This window comes from Ptiloglossa arizonensis, chromosome 3 (assembly GCF_051014685.1).
Source record: "Ptiloglossa arizonensis isolate GNS036 chromosome 3, iyPtiAriz1_principal, whole genome shotgun sequence".
NCBI lineage: Eukaryota > Metazoa > Arthropoda > Insecta > Hymenoptera > Colletidae > Ptiloglossa > Ptiloglossa arizonensis.
The window spans coordinates 16,367,638-16,386,199 of NC_135050.1; the positions used below are offsets into that span (position 1 = coordinate 16,367,638).

Consider the following 18,562-nt stretch of genomic DNA (forward strand, 5'->3'; position numbering starts at 1 on the left):
AATGGTTGCTGCGAGCGTGGTCGAATCGATTGGTCGTTCAAGGACGCGGAGGATATCCTATCGTTTCTTCGTACGTATGCTTTTGTATACGCTGACGGAGATTTACGTCAATATTATTATCATTAACCTACGATACAACGATATCGTGCGTCTCCATTTTCTCTTAACATTCGTACGGAAATATATAACGATTCTTTTTAATCTTCGATGATTATGATACGTGTCGTTACAATAGGTACGTTAACAGTCTCGCAAAGTTTAAAGGGAGTTGCAGTAGACGTTGTTTCTTTATTTTATTTGCCGTTAAAAGATCGGTTAATTATGCGCATCGGTTGAGAACAGTGTGTCAAAATGACGGATTCAATTGCAGCTTCGTTTTATTGTATCGTACGCAAGACAAATCAATAGCTTTCTTGGAGCAATATCTTTATTTTCCTACAAATACAAGTTTGTTATATGTATTTGTCTTAACAGTACATTCATAAATATGCGAATATAACATTTACATGCGTTTCTGTTCAAATATACATAATATAGAGCTATTTAGTGCCCAAGAGGTGAGCAATAATAAATCGTATTAATAAAATAGTAAATATGTTTAATATTAGTAGAAAAGAGAAAAACGGTGTTATTAGAACAAAGTATAATGAGACTAGTGAATCAATCGTTCGTGTGTTTATCTGGTAATCGCGATGTTTGTCAAATTTCCATAATTTTATTTAAAATCAGAATGAAAATCTTCTATCGACACAGATAAATTTATAATACCATTTTGAATAACATTTTGCACCTAGAATAATTAAAGTATTTTTCAAGTAAGTCGTCCGTTTTTCGAATGCCAATTATTCAAAAATATAATACGCAGAATAACTTTGAGAAATTATACCTTTGCGAGTAATTTATCTCCTTCGTTAACGTCATTACAATGATATGGTAATTATATGACTTTTATTCCCTTAAACCTAAACAATTTACCGCAAGTAGTACACATACCATTGCTATACTAAGTTGTATGTACAAATCCTACTAGCGTTACTTAAAAACATATGGATTATGCCGTTTATGTTAAACAGAAATTTCTTTCCTACCAAATACGTAAATCTTTCCACCTCGGAGCGAGTATCTTTAAGATTAGAATTCGAGATTCAAGATAGAAATTTCCATTTTTCTTTCGACATTATGACACTTCTATTAATTGTGCGCGCGCGTTAACTTTTAAATTGCCGCGTTCGCACTTTGCACTCTCTTGTATTTAGAAAATAATATCCTCCAGCGAATTCGTCATGAAAAATGAACGATTCAAAGTATATAGAAAATGTGTGTTTCGTCTGAACTTGAGTCAAAATTATAATACATTAAAATATAAAACAATAACAAATTCTAATAATAAATCGAACGACGATGTAAAGCGTATGCGACAACGAAGCATTACACTTTAAATGATAATGGGAAATATACAAATGTTCGCAATATGTAGAATTTCCTACGAAAAGAATAGATACTACGCTATGTAAATTAAATACGTTACACAAATACCATTTCGCAACGTGTTACGCAGAATCTCCTTTTCCTCGACAGATTCTGTATGAAAAGATAATGATACGTACAAGATTAAAATTAACGTAATGTCATATACATATGTATATTTCTATTATTAATATTGTATATTAATCGCATAAACGTTACAATAATATTAAAATGCAGAAACTCGATAGGATCGTGAACTTTACATTTTCGCATTATTGGAAACTTGATTTACATTTCTTCGGGTTGTGTATTGTTTGATAAAAATGATAAAGTACATAAAACGAAACCGAATTAGAAACTGAAGATGAAACGGTGAAACGTAAAAGTGATATAACTCTGTGAAAACTTTAAATAAAAAATTTGAAATCCTTGTACAATTCTTTTATGCGATAATGAAGACTTATGCTATAATATATTGCGTTATACTTGCACTTCAGTTACACTTTATTGTACAATAATGTTTCCTTCTTTTTACACGATTTACGTATACGAAAATGATACATGCTATTCAAAAGCTCGTGCACATGAGCTCGTTATGTAAAAATATATCGGTGAATAGATTAATATTCATTTATAAGTTAGCGTAAACATTTTCATGTACGGAAAAACATGGACGGCAGAAATCGTATGCTCACCATCTATACTCACGCATAAATAAAGAATTCAAATAATGAACGACCTATTCTCGAGTTTCTAATAACGCGATGAACGTGAACTAGCAATGTTGCACAATTTTGCCTGTATATTGGCGTAATGTAGAATTACTTGTAAGACAAAATTGAGTAACGACACAAAATAAGCATGAAATAATTTATGCAAAAGTATATATGACAATCCCTCTAGATCGTATTATTTCAGCAAGACACTGATATACTGTTCAATTAAAGAAAAAAAAAAAAAAGAAAAAAGAAAAGAACAAAGAACAGTGGTGATATATTAAATATTAACGAGATTTCTTAATTATTTCTAAAATGAATTATTTAACAACATTGCATTTCAAATCTCACAAACGGAAATCATAACTTGAATCCAATATGTATATCGATTATATAGCGACATTAGGTAATAACAACAGCAATAGTCTTATTACATATTATAGCAACAATAGTAGTGATAGCAACAATAATAATAATGATAATAGTGGGAATCTACTTACATGCAACTAATAACTATTTATACGGTAAGTGCAAATAAAATGTATCCACCTAATTCTAAAATACGAAATAGACAATTATTATACAATACCTTTTAGGAACTTGAAATTCTATAATATCGCGTTTTATAAACATCTATCGTTATTCGCATTAAAGTAATTAAGCGTCGAAACGCTTCAGTTCTTTTCTCAGAAAAGATACGTATTTAAAATGAAGTAAAATCTTGAAAGGATATCAATGCCTGTAAATAATAATGTTCAAACTAACAAAACATGAAAACAAAATTGTTAATGTTACTTTGAACGTTATTTCATCTTTGAAAAATAGGCATCGTTTAACAATTATTGCAGTGCTTTGAAGTCTTTGATCGCCCGATTGCTGATCACAAAATTCAATTTATTTTACAGAGAATATATCACCTGTCACCTGTTCTAAAATATGTATGTATATCAATCAATATCGAAGTATGGGCTATACGTGTTAATAAATTAATGTCAAGATACGAAATATAGATTCGGTTGAAATACTGATCCTATGGAAATTTTTGTTCGTAATATATTACGGAATATTTGTTCGCAAACACATCTGTTTGATAATGATTATATTTTGTACACAAGTATAAATAGTGTGAAAACAAGTGAGACAGTGTGCTAATACTAGTTGATGGGTGTATTTCTTATATGTTTACACTTTTGAAAAAATATATACATGATCTTTAAAATTTAGTCTTTAGCGTTAGTTTCGTTTACTTTGTACAATATTTTACACTTGACGGTGTAAGAGCACCTATCATAATTCTGATTCAAGAGTTGTGTAAGACGTAAGCGTTGCTGTCATGGTTCCATTGAAGAATGTAAATATATTATTGAAAATTGCAGAACATTTAAACTGTCACCCATCAACTATCAAATACTTTTATATTATTTTATAATATCCGATATATCTTGGACGAGGCGAGCAAAATAATACGCATACTTTCCTAAACAACGAAAAGAATGTTCTAAATTCTACCGCATTACGTCCGCTACTTGGGTCTGTAAGATCTAACCATTTCTGTTAATCATTATAATCGTCACACTACATAATATATTGCAATAACATATAAAATACAATTACAGATGTACCTGATGATATGTATCATCAAACATACTGTACACAATTTTATAGTTGGAAAAAATAGAGACGGAATACGTTACGAAGGCACAAGAAGGTCCTGCTGTATAGATATTCAACAATCTTTTGGACAAGAACGTACATTCTTGACGTTGAATTCCCTGTGAAATGTAATATCGTTAAAAAAATTCATTATTCATCGCAATCTCGATAGAAGTGCAATGTATATTCCGAATAATCGACTCCGTGCTTATTCTTACAAATATTCTGCAAATAAAGATAGAAATTAGCTTGCAGTTGACTGTTTCAAGATGGCGGTACAACTTTTATACGGCGTAGTACTAATTACCTCTTGTGGTTGTACAGTAGGTACGCGAAACCTCAATGTTTTCCTGAGATAATGAACAACATCGAGAGAAAATAATTTGTCTCCTGGTTGATTGTTATTTTCGATATATTGAGCTGGTTGTTGCATCGTGTATTTCCGCCCGCATATCATGGATTCATCTAAGCCAGAACTTGCCAGCAATGAGCATTGCTGTACCACTTGCCAATACCAAGGCATTCCACTGAAAGTACAAGACACTTGAAACGCTTGTCCCATTTAACGAACCAGGCTGTTAACGATACACAACATTTATGAACTTACACAAAATGCAACGTGAGATGGGTGTCTGGCATATACTTGGACAAAGGAATGATACAAGTAATATTATTCGGTGAATCCTGCGAGGACGCTGAGCAATACTTTTGATCGAGGGAAGTATTAAAACTTTCTGCAACGATCCACAATTGCGGTTTAGGTTCCGGTGGTAATGATCCCGCAGCGTTACTGGCAACTTCCCCCCAATCACCACCACCAGTTTCTCTTCTTGTTCTCTTGTGTAGATATTTGTAATTATTCTGCACAAAGTATAATGCGTCGCTCTTAGCACAAGAATGTTAACGCAGCTTGCCTAGAATCATCTTCGACGTAAAATATACTCGATATTATCGGATCGTTCGGAAAGTCATTTCGTTTTTTTTTTTTTTGGTCAAAATGAAACACGATTCTTCTAGAGTCTATAAACATTTTACTGAATTCTATATTCTCAATTTTGGAAAACGAAATGACTTTCCGAACAACCCAATATTTTACCTCTTTCACGAGTGTTTGCGTGCTCGGATCAGACGGACTGATACCATTCTGAAAACCTTTGCTTATCTTACGTTTCTCTTCGTGCACGTTCAACGGTTGTTCTATATGATCTGCTGAAAAAGTTAATCGGATTATTTTCACAAGCAACGGTCACGTCTGTTGCACCGTATTTAGACGTTTCATTCCGAGCGATTACGATATAAGACTTACAAATTGATTTCTTCTCCGGAGGATGATCGGGTTGAGGATCTTCGAACTGGTGAATTTTAGCCGTGCAACAATAAACCTAAGAATGAATGTCTCGGTGAGCGCAACGATCCAGCGAACGAAACAGAGAGAATTGAAACCGGTGTTGGTATCATACCTGACACGGATTTTCAAATTCGGTGAAATGCCTCGGACAATTCACCGGTCTACCTAAAGGAATTGGACCTTTGGTCACGGACGACGAGTCCACATCCGATCCCTGATCGTTCTCATCCACGTTACTTGGAACAGCACCAGCGCCACTTCTGCTCAACCAATTTCCAGGGAATTCACTGAAAAGGTCAATCGAATACAGTCGAACAATTTGAATTCGAAATACGACTCGATCGTTTCAATTGTCGCGACGAACCTATTCTTTTCGAGTTTCGGTTGCGGGCCCGAGTGACTTAACGGGTACCAAGTGATTTCTTGCGAATAAAGTTGCTGTTTCGTATGCGGCGCCTCGGTCGAAAGTGCGTTGCTTTTAATGGATAAACTACCATCCGAGCCTCTACCGTGCGATCCGTGTTTAGTATACGAAGAGGACAGCGTGCTGTCTAGCAACGAGTTGTAACGAGGATCGTAATTAGGTGTGCTCGACACTGTCGAAGGACGAGCCGGTCTTATAGCCAACATCCCGTTGCTGGCCACCGCCGACCATTCGAGGCTGCTGCGTTTCTGATATTCTAAGAAGTATAAGGTCGCCATCGCGACTAAGCTGCAATAAAGATTGCTCGTCTGAGTACAGAAAACGTTCGATCGTTCGAAACACGAGTGGAGAACGGGTTCGTGTAAAGAAATCCAATTACCAAAACGCCATGATCAGTATAAGTATAACAATGATAATCTGAATGAACTTGTTGCTGCAAAGTAGTTCGTCTTCGCGTTCGCACTTTTTCGCCTTTCCCTGTACAGTGGTCTTATTATTTATAGAGGATGAGTATTTGTTACTTGATATGCTAGATATTGTACTAATAGAACTCTTGAGGCTGTCGCCTCTCTTCAGCTTCGCTAGACGTTTGTTTATTCTCTCCAATTGATCTATGCGCGTTTCCAAGCTGTCCGTTACCTAACGAGATCGAGCAACGTTTAGCGACAACGTAACGTGGAAACCATCATCGCGACGATTGACGATTTCGCTAAAAAACGAACGTTCTTACTTTACACAACTCCTTCACGGCGCCGACGTTCTCCATGAATATCCTTTCTTTGTTCACCACCAAGAAGTTCTCGATCCTTTGACCGTTTGGAAGAACTATATCCCCGGCCGGTAGCACAGCTTCCGGTAGTATCTGTTGTACCTCTTGCGCGATTACGCCCGTGTCCTCTTGGTGTTTGATACCCAGACCGGAGTGCTGCGCGAATTCTGGAGCGTATCTATAGCGTACCACTCTCAGCTGTTGCACGTTTCGCAATTGTTCGCGCGTATCGACCTCCTGCACGTTCTGTTTCGCTCGCGCGTCGCTGGGTTGAACAATGTGGCCCGTCACCTGCGACCGCGTATCGTTATTATGCGAGCGTTCATTTACATTTCGAAACAATTTGTCTCCTACGAAGAAACGACGTTGACGTGTACCTTCATGTTACCGTGAACCACCAGAGCCTCGTCCGGCCTGTCCGTGTTAATTCCAACACGACCGGCATGATAAACGCTGTCTGGTGCCGCTCCTCTCTGCCAACCCCCTTCGGCGCCAACACCGCTACCTTCCGACTCGAACTGCCCCGGGTTACTTGCCTATATGGAACACGAATATCGATATTGTCCGTATACGTACGTAGCTACACGTGTACACGATTCCAAAGCGATGATCGCAAAATTCACACAACCCTGTCTATGTCTCGGGACCGAGAATCGAGTTCCAATAAGTGTCTACGAACGTTTTAGCTACCGAGATCAAGTGAGTATAGGTTGTCACCTTACTGGATGGTACTCCAAGTGTGTTCATTGTTAATTAAAAAGCCACACAGTCGCGTAAATTGAGTATCAAAGATAAAGGACGAGGTCAGTGCTTCAGGACCAAGAATCGAGTTCCAATAAGTGTCTATGAACGTTTTAGCTACCGAGATCGAGTGAGTATAGCCTGTTATTCGATGGTAACCGGTCCTAGTGTGTTCATCGTTGGTTGAACACGGTTGCATAAATTGAGTACCAAAGATAAAGGACGAGGTCAGTGCTTCGAGACCGAGAATCGAGTTCCAATAAATGTCTACGAACATTTTAGCCACCGAGACCAATAGACCATAGATTGTCACGTTACTGGATAGTACTCGTAGTGTGTTCATTGTTAATTAAAAAGCCACACAGTCGCGTAAATTGAGTATCAAAGATCAAAGTTTTGAAAGCTACGGCAGACGAAGGATCGACACGATTCGAAATCAACGAAAAAGTTACGCACCTCGAATGAATATTTATAGCTAAAATATCCAAGAGTCGTCGCAAGAGTCAACTATCGCCCGACGCCCAAAAGAAGAATCGCGGTTTTAGATAGTTAATTACTCATTTTCGACAAAAACGGTGCAAGAGTTTTTTTTTTTACTCCGTTCGCGGTGATTTATACACAGATACGATTAAGGATCTCGGCCAGTTATAGAAAAAGTTTCTTGTCGCTTGCTCTTCCAGTTTCCATGTTCACTTCGGAATAGCTAAAAATGGCTATGCTATAGAAACGGTAGTTTCACTGACTCACGTCTCTTAAGTCATCGCTTTTGGACTCGTCTCGTACGTATCGTCTTTACGCGTATCCGTGAAATTCAGGGATCCACGATCGACGAGTTAAGGTGGGACGTATACTTTATCGTTTTGCACGTGTACATCGGATAAACGGTGATATAATCTCGATTACGTGGAAACGTCGACAATTACCCTGACGATTATTCTCTCCGAGGCGTGAGCCACCACCTGATAACTAGCTTGGTCCGCGGTGTGAGCGTGCAGACCGACCACCAGATGGAAATATCGTTGATCCGGGTTCGGTTTCCCTTTCTTCCGCATGTTGTTGCTGGTCGTCTCGCTGAAGTGAAGACGGCCAACGGTTACCTTCGTAACCCGCTCGCCGCCCAGTTCCACCCTGAAAGCAGCTCTATTTTAGCGTAACGCAGTAACTTCTTCTGGCTACCGTGAATGAAAGAATTTCGCACCAAAGGATCCGAAACGTGTGTCGTGAGTGAACACTTTCCAAGGCGGAAGAAAACGAACAAAAACAAAAAAACAAATACGTGCCCCCGATCGGTTTATTTTTCTTTTTTTCTTTTTTTTTTTTTCTCTTACGGCGTCTGTTCGTTCGTGCTTTTATCTGTGTACTTACGTCACGGGGTGGAACGGTTTCTTGCTTCTGTCGCTTTGACTCTGCTCGACTCTGATCGTTTGCGTCGGTGACTCGACCTTGACGCCGTAAAAGTGTAATTGGAAGCTACTTATCTTTTTCAAACCCTCACCGGTTCTGACGAATATAGCCTCGCCTTGGAGCTGAGCGTGGCAGGTGATCTAAAAGAGAAACAAGAGAAGAAACGAAAAAGAAAAATTCGCCTCGCCGTTTGAACAATCCGGTTCTAGGTCACGGACGAACCACCGTAACAACGAACGATCGAAAACGCGATGGCTACCTGAAAATGATTCTTCTTCTGGCAGACGAACGCGTCGTCCGAGTTGCTGAAATTGAATCCCTTGTCGGCGTCCACGCGATAATGCGGCACCGGGAGCTCCTTCAGATTGTGATCGCAAAGAACGTGCCAGGACGTCTGCTGAAAGGGATGAAATCGGATGCACTGATAGCTAGCGTCGATGTAACTGTTGTCGGCGACCTCGTCGCCGTCCAGGACCGCGCTGCTGCTGCTACAGCTGTGCTCCACCGTGCCCAGCTCGGGCTCCTACAAGAGACAACGTCGATAATTAGAAAGAGAATGAAACAGACAGTCGCGAAGTAGAACGCCGATCGTCCGGTACTTGGTCCAGGGTAGATGGTTCGATACGTGACCTCTACGGATAGTTTTGCTCGATTCGAGACAAGTGAACTCGGTAGTTAGTGTCCACGGTTCGCGAGAAGTCTTAAAAGGAAGGCTCAAGAGGAAGGATTAAAAGGAACCCGGATACAACTGGTTGAGGATCAATCTTCTCCCGTACGATTGTAAAGATAGGTCGGATAAGTGTAAAGATACAATTGTAAAGGTAGGTCGTACAATTGTAAAGGTACAATTGTAAATATAGACTATGTATTATAATTGTAAAGATAGATTGTACAATTGTAAAGAGAGGTTGTATAATTGTAAAGAGAGGTTGTACAATTGTAAGGATAGGTCGTACAATTGTAAAGATAGATCATGCAATTGTAAAAATACAATTGTAAAGGTAGGTCGTAGAATTGTAAAGATAGGCCATACAATTGTAAAGATAGGTCGTATAATTGTAAAGGTAGGTCGTACAATTGTAAAGAGAGGTTGTACAATTGTAAAGGTAGGCCATACAATTGTAAAGATAGGTTGTACAATTGTAAAGATAGGCCATACAATTGTAAAGATTGGTCAGACAAGTGTAAAGATACAATTGTAAAGGTAGGTCACACAATTGTAAAAGTACAATTATAAAGATAGGCTATACAATTGTAAATATAGGCCATACAATTGTAAAGAAAAGTCGTACAATTGTAAAGATAGACCATACGATTGTAACGATGGGTCGAGAAATTCTAAAGACACAATTTTAAAAGAGAAGCATACCCAGATGAGCAGGTACTTCGGGAAGTTGTTAAGTTGGTAAGTTGGCATTTCCAAGGACACGCTGTTAGCTTCACTGTTATCGCGATAAAATCGCAAAAACGATACTTTCCGAGAAACTATAATCGTTTAGTTTTCACGCACTACTCCGATGTCGTGTCGGTACTTTCATCCGAAACTAGAGCACCGATACCCATCTTACCCCCGTAACGTCTCACCAACCTCTCAGCTCCCTACAGTACACAGTTCTGTCGACCCTTTACCACTAACCTCTCGCGTGTCGTGCACAGTACGAGCTACGAAATATCTCGAGACGAGAACCGAAGAAACCTAAATACAAGTGAACCATTTCGTCCGAACAATCGACGTCCCACCTTGTCCTGTTCTAATCGCGGAAACGATCGCGACATCGTTTCGAATTGACGAATGACTACGATCGATCGATATTAGTAATCGGAAATTTTACTCGTTGCACCTGCTTCACGTGAACAAGACCATCCTGGCTCAGTTTCCTCTTCTTGGGCGCGGACTGTAGCGACGAGTACAAGGTGTTGATGTTACCGGGGCTGTGCTCGTGAGGCAGCGGCACCAACGTTTGACCTATCTGCTGCTGTGGCTGAAGATTCGGTGTACCAGGCGCCAGATGGGACGTGAGGACCGAATGGGTCAACAACATCGGATCGGTGGACGAGGTCAAAGTCCTCGGCGAGGATGGTAACAAATTCGACGCGTAGTTCGCCTGATTGCCCTGATGATGCAGAAGCATTTCTTGGAGAGCTACCTTTTGATCTGAAATAAATAGTAGAGCTCTCCGTAACTGTAAATCCTTAATTGGAGGACGTTCGGGATGAGTTCATCGGGGTCTCGCGCGAGCACGAGGCACGCGACTCGGCACGACATTTTTCTGGCTGGAATTTTAAACGCGTTCCCAACCGCGGGCTACGAATCGCCTGGACTTGATCTTCGAATATTTTTTACACACTCACGTGGCGAATGTACGTGTTGGGTATCGTTGTGACCAGGCGGCGAATACGGTGGTTCGCTGCCACTGTCCGGTGGACTTTCTGGCAACGCGTGTCTGAAAGAGAAAAATATTTCAACGAAGCTAGAGGTATCCTTACGGCCGCGTAACAGCGCGACCGTAGCTCTCGATCTCTCAATTTGCGATCTACCGATCCGCGAAACGAATCGTCGTTGCAGTCGTTTGTTCCGGTGTTGCGCAACTCTATCGACTTAAGGGGGACACCGCTCCGACGAGTCGAAAGAATAGAATTTTTTTTCTTTTTTTTTCTTATTTTCTTGGAGTTTAAAGCGCGCGGAATGTCACGTCGAAAAGATATTTCGAAATTCAAACATTTAACGAAGTTGCAACGATGAACAAACTTGTTTCACGTTTCTCTCAAAACTGTATTTCTCAACCGACACGAAATCACTGGAACTACACGTCCGATTTGCTTCAAACTTTGCAGAGATATTCTTCGTAGAGTCATTCTACAGTGTAGCGTACGATTTTTTTAATACGTTAATTATTCAATTCTTTGTAAACTTTTAAAGTAGCTATTTGGATAAAAATGATGGTCTCTTCTTGGAACCTCGATCATTTCTACAATTGTTAAAATTTTCGAAAAATCCTACGCTACACTTTAGGTAACAGTCTCTAGATTAAGAATCGACAACATTTTGTTTTACTACAAACCTCCCGGTTCTTGTCAATTATATCGACCAACGAACGTTTCCCCAGAAGGGGTTCCAGGATTAGCGAATAACTCCGCCATGTTGAACGATTTTTACTTTCGCAAAATAGTGAAACGAAGCTGAAAGTTATATTTATATTCTCCAAAAAAGGCTACATTTTACACGCAGCGATCGCTTGGAAAAAAATTCGCAAAATTTACCCAATTTTCAACGTCTCGGAGTGGTGTCCACCCTTAACGCTCGCAGGTGTAACTCGCGAAACGTGTACTTTTTGGAATTTGTGTTTCCTTTCTCGTGACAGGCTTAACTTACGGGTGAACGTACGATTGCGGATCCTTGTAAGTAGTGCCGTTTGGTACGGTTGTGGTACCGGATGTGCACGTACTCGAGACCGGATGATTTTGGGTAATCGGAGAGGGTAATCGAGACGGTGGTTGTTGAGCAACCGTTGCCTCGACTCTGCCGCCATGGGTCGTCGTTCCACCCCCATTTTCATTGTGGGCGAGAGTGTCCGCGAAATATCTAGAGGTGAAACAATTAAACACGTAATTACAATGGAAATACAACGTGACCGGAGATATCGAGAGTGGTGTCGTTTCGACAACTCCATGGACAACTGTTCGAGTAAAATTCAATTCGGACGAGTACCGAGTGCTTCGAAGAAAGCTACGTAATGTGAAACTGTTTGAATTTAATTTTAAATTGCTGCAACTATAAATAAATATCGAAACACAATCGATGCTCGTCACGATTCGAATATAATTTTAAATTGCTGTAACCAAACAATAGCGAGACACAATCAATGAGCGTTATATAATGGAATCTTCGAACGATCTGTAAACAAAGTTGGACTCTTGATTTTCCTTTGAAGAATTGATGCACGTTTGAAAGTTTCTTACGCGAAAAAAAGTAAGACGAATTTCTCGTGCGAAGTATAGAAACAGACCGAGAGAATCGATTATACCGTTAACGTTTTAATTGCCATTTAAGTATTACGTTTCGCCAAAGGTTCGAATATTGAATCGTCCCTGCGTTTTAAACGAAACTCAAGATACAGCATACCGTTACTTGCAAAGTAGTTTCTCTGACACTGACCCACTCGTACAGTATTATTTCCACAATCATACACCCGCTCGTAAAGTACCGTATTTTTAATGGAGTATCATCGGTATCCTAACAGGAACGTTACCTTTCAAATGGTATCCGCGTGTCTTCGAACAAGGAAACGAGATCCAACGACTTAATTCAAACGGTCGATTAAAAAAAAAAAAAATTCAACGACTCTCTCGATTTACACTAATCGCCGATCGATAACGACCCGATAGGTTAGTCCACGACGTTCGTATCACGGTGACAAACTTTTTTGGGGTTTCCCGTATCGAGTTTCCACGAATTCCAGTTCCGCAACGTAATCTACGCAACAATTTACGTTGAATAATACATACTATTATATTGCTGGTGGTAATTATGTAATTACCTTGTCGCGATTTCAAATCCACGATCCTTGAAACTTGTACCGATTATCATTGAATATTTTTTTTTTTTTTTTTTTTTTTTTTTTTTTTGCTAACTCCAACTGCAATTGCGCTTTTCATGCATCAATTACACGGTACAATTGCACACCCGCCATCCTTCCAGAATTTTTATAGCCGACATGTGTATACGTGAGTCCTGGCTATGTGCATTTCGATTTATTCTTGTGTGTAACGGTAACTGTGATTAATCTGTTACGATATGACAATGTAATCCATACTTTTTAAAATAGAGAACGAGTTAAATAGTAAAAGTATATTTACGGAGATTGTTAAGCGGGAGTATTGCGTGTACATCCTACTCTGAAGGAATCAACGCAAATATCGTTCGAGAGAAAATTAAAACTTATTTATGCACGTATAAATAAGTGGATAAATATCTTAAGTATTGTAAATATCTAAGTATCTTCCATACACTTCTTTGTCCACGTATGTTATAACCAACATCGATCGTACTGGACTCATAGGACTCAATACACCCGACCTGAAATTCGTGAAACCGAATACACTGGAATCTAGATTCGTGAAACACGATACACTCGACACCAAAACTCGTAAAACTCAACAAACACGACACCAGTCTACTACCATTATATAGACGAGTCTCGGACCTGTGAGACTCTATACTCGTTACAATGACCCACAGATTCATGGCACAAGGTGCACCGGACTCGTCACGCTCAGTAATCGTCTCGTACAACTCCACACCTGCGAGATGCCACACGTTCAACACGAGCCTCGTAAAAACCAATAAACTTGACCTCGGTGAAACTATTTCGACGATTTTGGGTCCACGAACGGTGAGATTCAATACACTCGACTGCATAAGATCCAATACATTCGATTCTAAACTCGTGAGACTCGAATACTCTCGACCTCTGGCTCGTGAGATCCAATACATTCGACTACAAACTCGTGAGACTCGATACACTCGGTTCCAGGCTCGTGAGACCCAATACACTTATTGTTAGTTCCAGACTCATAAGCCAGAATACGCTCAACTGAAGACTCGTAAGATCCAATACCTTTGACTCCAGACTCGTGAGATACAATACATTCGATTACAAACTCGTGAGACTCGATACACTCGGTTCCAGGCTCGTGAGACCCAATACACTTAGCTCCAGACTCATAAGGCAGAATACGCTCAACTACAGACTCGTAAGATCCAATACCTTTGACTCCAGACTCGTGAGACCCAATATACTCGAATTCGTGAGTCTCTGTATACTCAACCTCGGACCTGTGAGACTCGATACACTCGACTCCAGACTCGTGACGCCCGATATACTCGACCATAGAATCGTTGAACTCCGTTGACTCCAGTCGCGTATGATGCAACGTTCAAGGTGCAATGTATCCTGCATCTAACAAAATGACCCAGGAGTCTCGAGAGTTCATCGGGGCTTTCAGAGGAATGGGATTCTACCAGAGTACACCCAGTGATATTGGAAACTCAATTTCACAGACTCAAAGTTATCGAGAGGTTTCACAGGTCCCACTGATCTCACGAGTACAGTTCAATTCCATCTGGACTCCCTGGAATTCTTACAATCTTCGTGATTCAAATACTCGAATATCTCTGGACTCTCCGGCGAACTCGAAATTTCACAAACTCAATGTTATCGAGAGGTCTCACTGGCCCCACTGATCTCACGAGTGCAGTTCAATTCCATCTGGACTCCCTGGAATCCTTACAATCTTTATGATCCAAATACTCGAAAATCCCTAAAGACTTTGGTGGACTCGAAATTTCACAGACTCAATGTTATCGAGAGGTCTCACAGGTACCACAGATCTCACGAGTACAGTTGAATTCCATCTGGACCCCCTGAAATCCTTACAATCTTTATGATCCAGATACTCGAAAATCCCTAAAGACTTCGGTGGACTCGAAATTTCACAGACTCAAAGTAATCGAGAGGTCTCACAAGTCCCACTGATCTCACGAATACGCTGAGATTCCATCCGGACCCTTCCCAAACCTCTACAATCTCCGTGATACCGATACTCTGGGAATACCCCGAGTCTCGAAATCCTGAAACTCGAATTTCCTGGAATCCCCGACATTTCTTGAATTCTCGGAACATTCGAAACCCCGGTTAGTCCGGGTCGAATCGAGGCTCGCGAATTCGAAAACAATAGTCTCGGGGATCTTGCGTATCCGGGGACAAGTGTATCGGGTTCCACAGCTCCGAGGGCCGTTGGTATTAGGCCCTCGGGGTCCGTGATCTCGTGTATCGAGTCGCTCTAGTTCGAATCGTCTGAACCAAATCAAAAGTGTCCGATGCAGATATTGCGTATCGTGTGTACGCATCGCGCGAATCCAGGGCTTCTGTTGTTTTGCATCTACTGTGATCCCGTTTTCGAATCTCTCTTGCTTCGACTGTTCCCGTTCCGGTACAGTTCTGCTGTTAGGTGTCCTACACCTACTATACTGAACGCAACAGCGCAACCGATCGTCGATTGGCCAGTTTCGGTCGATAAACGACAATTTTGCGTGAAACGATCGTCGTGGAAGTGCTCGTGCGAAATTTTGAAAGAAGATTTACATATCTGCGTTCAATTCGACTTTCTTCGCAATCTCGCGCCGCGCGAAAGATCAAGGGTGAAGCTTCCATTCGGTTGATCCGTGAATGAAATCTGTTTCTGAGATCAGTGCCGGGCCTTTAATGGAACGAGTGCGTTAGGTTGGATTACCAGGCCTAACGCGGCAAGCACTGATTCCATCAATTCCGACCAGGCTGTCTCTGTCATTATATCATTACACCTCTGCGGTCGCTACCACATGATATCTGTCTGCAGTTTCCACACGCGCACTCTATTCGAGTGTGCTTGCATGGCTGACCATGTATTCGGCCTGCCGCATGGACGTTTATCCTCTTTCTTCTCTATGCGTCTCGAGCAGACGCGTACACTACGGGCCATAAGTTTGAGATGGGTCCCTTTATCGTTACACTTTCAAGTCTAACCAAACTAACCGAAATTATAATTCGCTCGAGTGTAGAAACTCGCTCGCGAGTACCTGTCGTTTACCCGCGAACGGAATAATTATTAATTGGACGCCAGAACGTCTTGAACCATTCGTCGAATTCACCGAGCTTATCGTCGATGGATCGACATTTATTCATCGGACACGGAGAATATTAGCGACCGTGCTGACACAAAATGGGCACCCGGACGTTTTATCGATTCTAAAAGAACCGGTTGCGCACACGGAAATCCACCGAAACGAACAACACTTCGATTGAGAATCTTCACGTTATACAATATATACGTATTGTGCAATTCAATATTGCGTTTAAGAAATTACATAAAACTGAAGATTCAGGGAACTAAAATTGAGAGGAATCTTCGATATTAACAGATTTCCATAAAGTGTCTCCCGATTCGTCCAAGACTGGTCTTAAATTTATGATCTTCCTCTCAAACGGAGTTACGTTCGTTTAAAACAAAAAAATAGAGACAACTAATTGTATAATTCAATATTGTACTTACGAATTTACGTAAAATTAGAGCTGTAGAGGAAAGTAAAATTAAAAGAAAGTTTGGATATTACCAGATTTCCATAAAATAACTTCTGATTCGTTCAAAACAGTCTCGAACTTATGATCTTCCTCTCGAGCGGAATTGCGTTCGTTTAAAAAAAATAGAGACAACTAATTGTATAATTCGATATTGTACTTACGAGTTTACGTAAAATTAGAGCTGTAGAGGAAAGTAAAATTAAAAGGAAGTTTGGATATTATCAGATTTCCATAAAATAACTACTGATTCGTTCAAAACAGTCTCGAACTTATGATCTTCCTGTCAAACGGAATTGCGTTCGTTTAAAAACAAAAATAGAGACAACTAATTGTACAATTCAACATCACACTTACGAGTTTACGTAAAATTGGAGCTGCGAGGAACTAAAATTAAAAGGAATGTCGGGTATTACGAGATTTTCATCAAATGATTCCCAATTTATCCAAGAGCGGTCTCGAACTTATGATCGTTAGTGTATATGCACTTTCGTTCTTCCGCAAGTGCGTGCATAGAACCGCTGCATCGCGGTGCACTGCATCGACTAGTGGTACCCGCTCACTCAAAATAATAACGAGACCCGGAATATATTCGTGTTCCCCGATATCCGCCATCGGAGTCATCGATGCAGCTGTTGCAACGTATTTTCTTACGTAATCGTTCGGCAAACGACGTTTCAACGCTGCATCCACGAGAAACGATTTTAATTAGTTCCCACTGGCGAACGAACAACAGAATTTGGAAATTGATTCGTACAAATAAGGAATCGTCCGAACGTTCGTACGCACGTATCGAACTCGATCGACGACCAACTCGAGACAAAGAATACGTGGAACCAAACGATCGAAGCACGTTGCGCCTAGACCATTCAATTCAGCGACTCAGCGCGATGAGTTCTATGGTTGGCAGGAAACGCGTGCCATTGCAACACGCTGGTAAGCGCATTACATCTGAATTCTTTAATTGGCATAATTTGAAACGGGGTGTCTGAAGTGAGAACGTTTTGTCGTTACTGCGAATTCGTGATCGTCACTGGCGCAATGCATTTTATCTAGGAACTCCAGACAGGATGCACGAGACACGAACAAATTGAAATTTCTTATGCAAAATCTTCCACGGATTGAATAACTTCCATAGAATTTTCAACCGATCGGTAATAACGCCATTAGTTGCGTAATTAAAAACACGAATAATTTACATATAATTAGAGTCGTAATTACGAATAATAATTTAATACCACTGTAATACACAACGTGGCAATAACGATAATCCGGTAGACGCGGTGAGCGTTCTTCGTACTTTATTTTAATTCACATGGTACTTCGCTCCAGGATTACGCGTTTGGAAGAGATCGAACGAAATCGATGTTTCGTATTTCGAGTTCGTCTTTTTCAATTCTGATAAAATTACAAATTGCGAGCAATACTTCACCAACGATGTTTATAACGCAATTTGGATACCAGTTCGGTGTATCTGCACGGTTAACACGGGCCACGAAACTCGTGATAAGCGAGATCGGTTTCACGGGACATTTTAAACGCAGAACGAAATATCAAAAGGAAGATTCGTAACGATCGATCGGGCGTTAAGTCGATATTCCGATTGCGGTAGAAACGCATACGCACGTGTGTTGACAATGTAGGCGTCAACGATGGCTTCCGACCAAACTCGAATCTTGTCGTTGACCGGGGAAATGTTACAAATTTACGTTTTCACGGGCACCGAATCGCGCGCGGAGAAATTTTTCATAGAAGGTTCAACTACGATTAAAAATCGCGTACTTGCGATTACGCGATAATGCGTAAACGTACACGTTCGTACGAAAGTATTGTAATTAACGTTGTTGGTGAAAGAAATATTTTTCTAATCATTGCGTCGAATTATCGTTGAAATATTATCAGGAACAGGACAGAAATGTTGAG

General features: G+C 40.4%; 1 protein-coding gene across 4 annotated transcripts in view; it reads right to left on the reverse strand.

The window, feature by feature from the left end:
- Window positions 1-255: 255 nt before the first annotated feature.
- Window positions 256-18,562, reverse strand: part of LOC143144377 (myelin regulatory factor) — a 91,295-nt gene continuing 72,988 nt past the window's right edge. Inside the window, exons 3-18 of one of the 4 annotated variants that reach the window (XM_076306709.1) lie at window positions 11,896-12,105; window positions 10,875-10,966; window positions 10,355-10,677; window positions 8,782-9,045; window positions 8,484-8,662; window positions 8,042-8,258; window positions 6,755-6,913; window positions 6,339-6,668; window positions 5,988-6,247; window positions 5,549-5,896; window positions 5,297-5,471; window positions 5,143-5,218; window positions 4,933-5,042; window positions 4,444-4,697; window positions 4,144-4,363; window positions 256-4,061 (exon numbers count right to left, since the gene is read on the reverse strand). In XM_076306709.1, the coding sequence (XP_076162824.1) occupies window positions 3,987-4,061; window positions 4,144-4,363; window positions 4,444-4,697; window positions 4,933-5,042; window positions 5,143-5,218; window positions 5,297-5,471; window positions 5,549-5,896; window positions 5,988-6,247; window positions 6,339-6,668; window positions 6,755-6,913; window positions 8,042-8,258; window positions 8,484-8,662; window positions 8,782-9,045; window positions 10,355-10,677; window positions 10,875-10,966; window positions 11,896-12,105 (3,292 nt within the window). In that variant the 3' untranslated portion in view covers window positions 256-3,986. Of the gene's footprint in view, window positions 4,062-4,143; window positions 4,364-4,443; window positions 4,698-4,932; window positions 5,046-5,142; window positions 5,219-5,296; window positions 5,472-5,548; window positions 5,897-5,987; window positions 6,248-6,338; window positions 6,669-6,754; window positions 6,914-8,041; window positions 8,259-8,483; window positions 8,663-8,781; window positions 9,046-10,354; window positions 10,678-10,874; window positions 10,967-11,895; window positions 12,106-18,562 lie in introns of all 4 variants that reach the window. The other 3 variants (XM_076306708.1, XM_076306712.1, XM_076306711.1) reach the window with 3 other exon arrangements.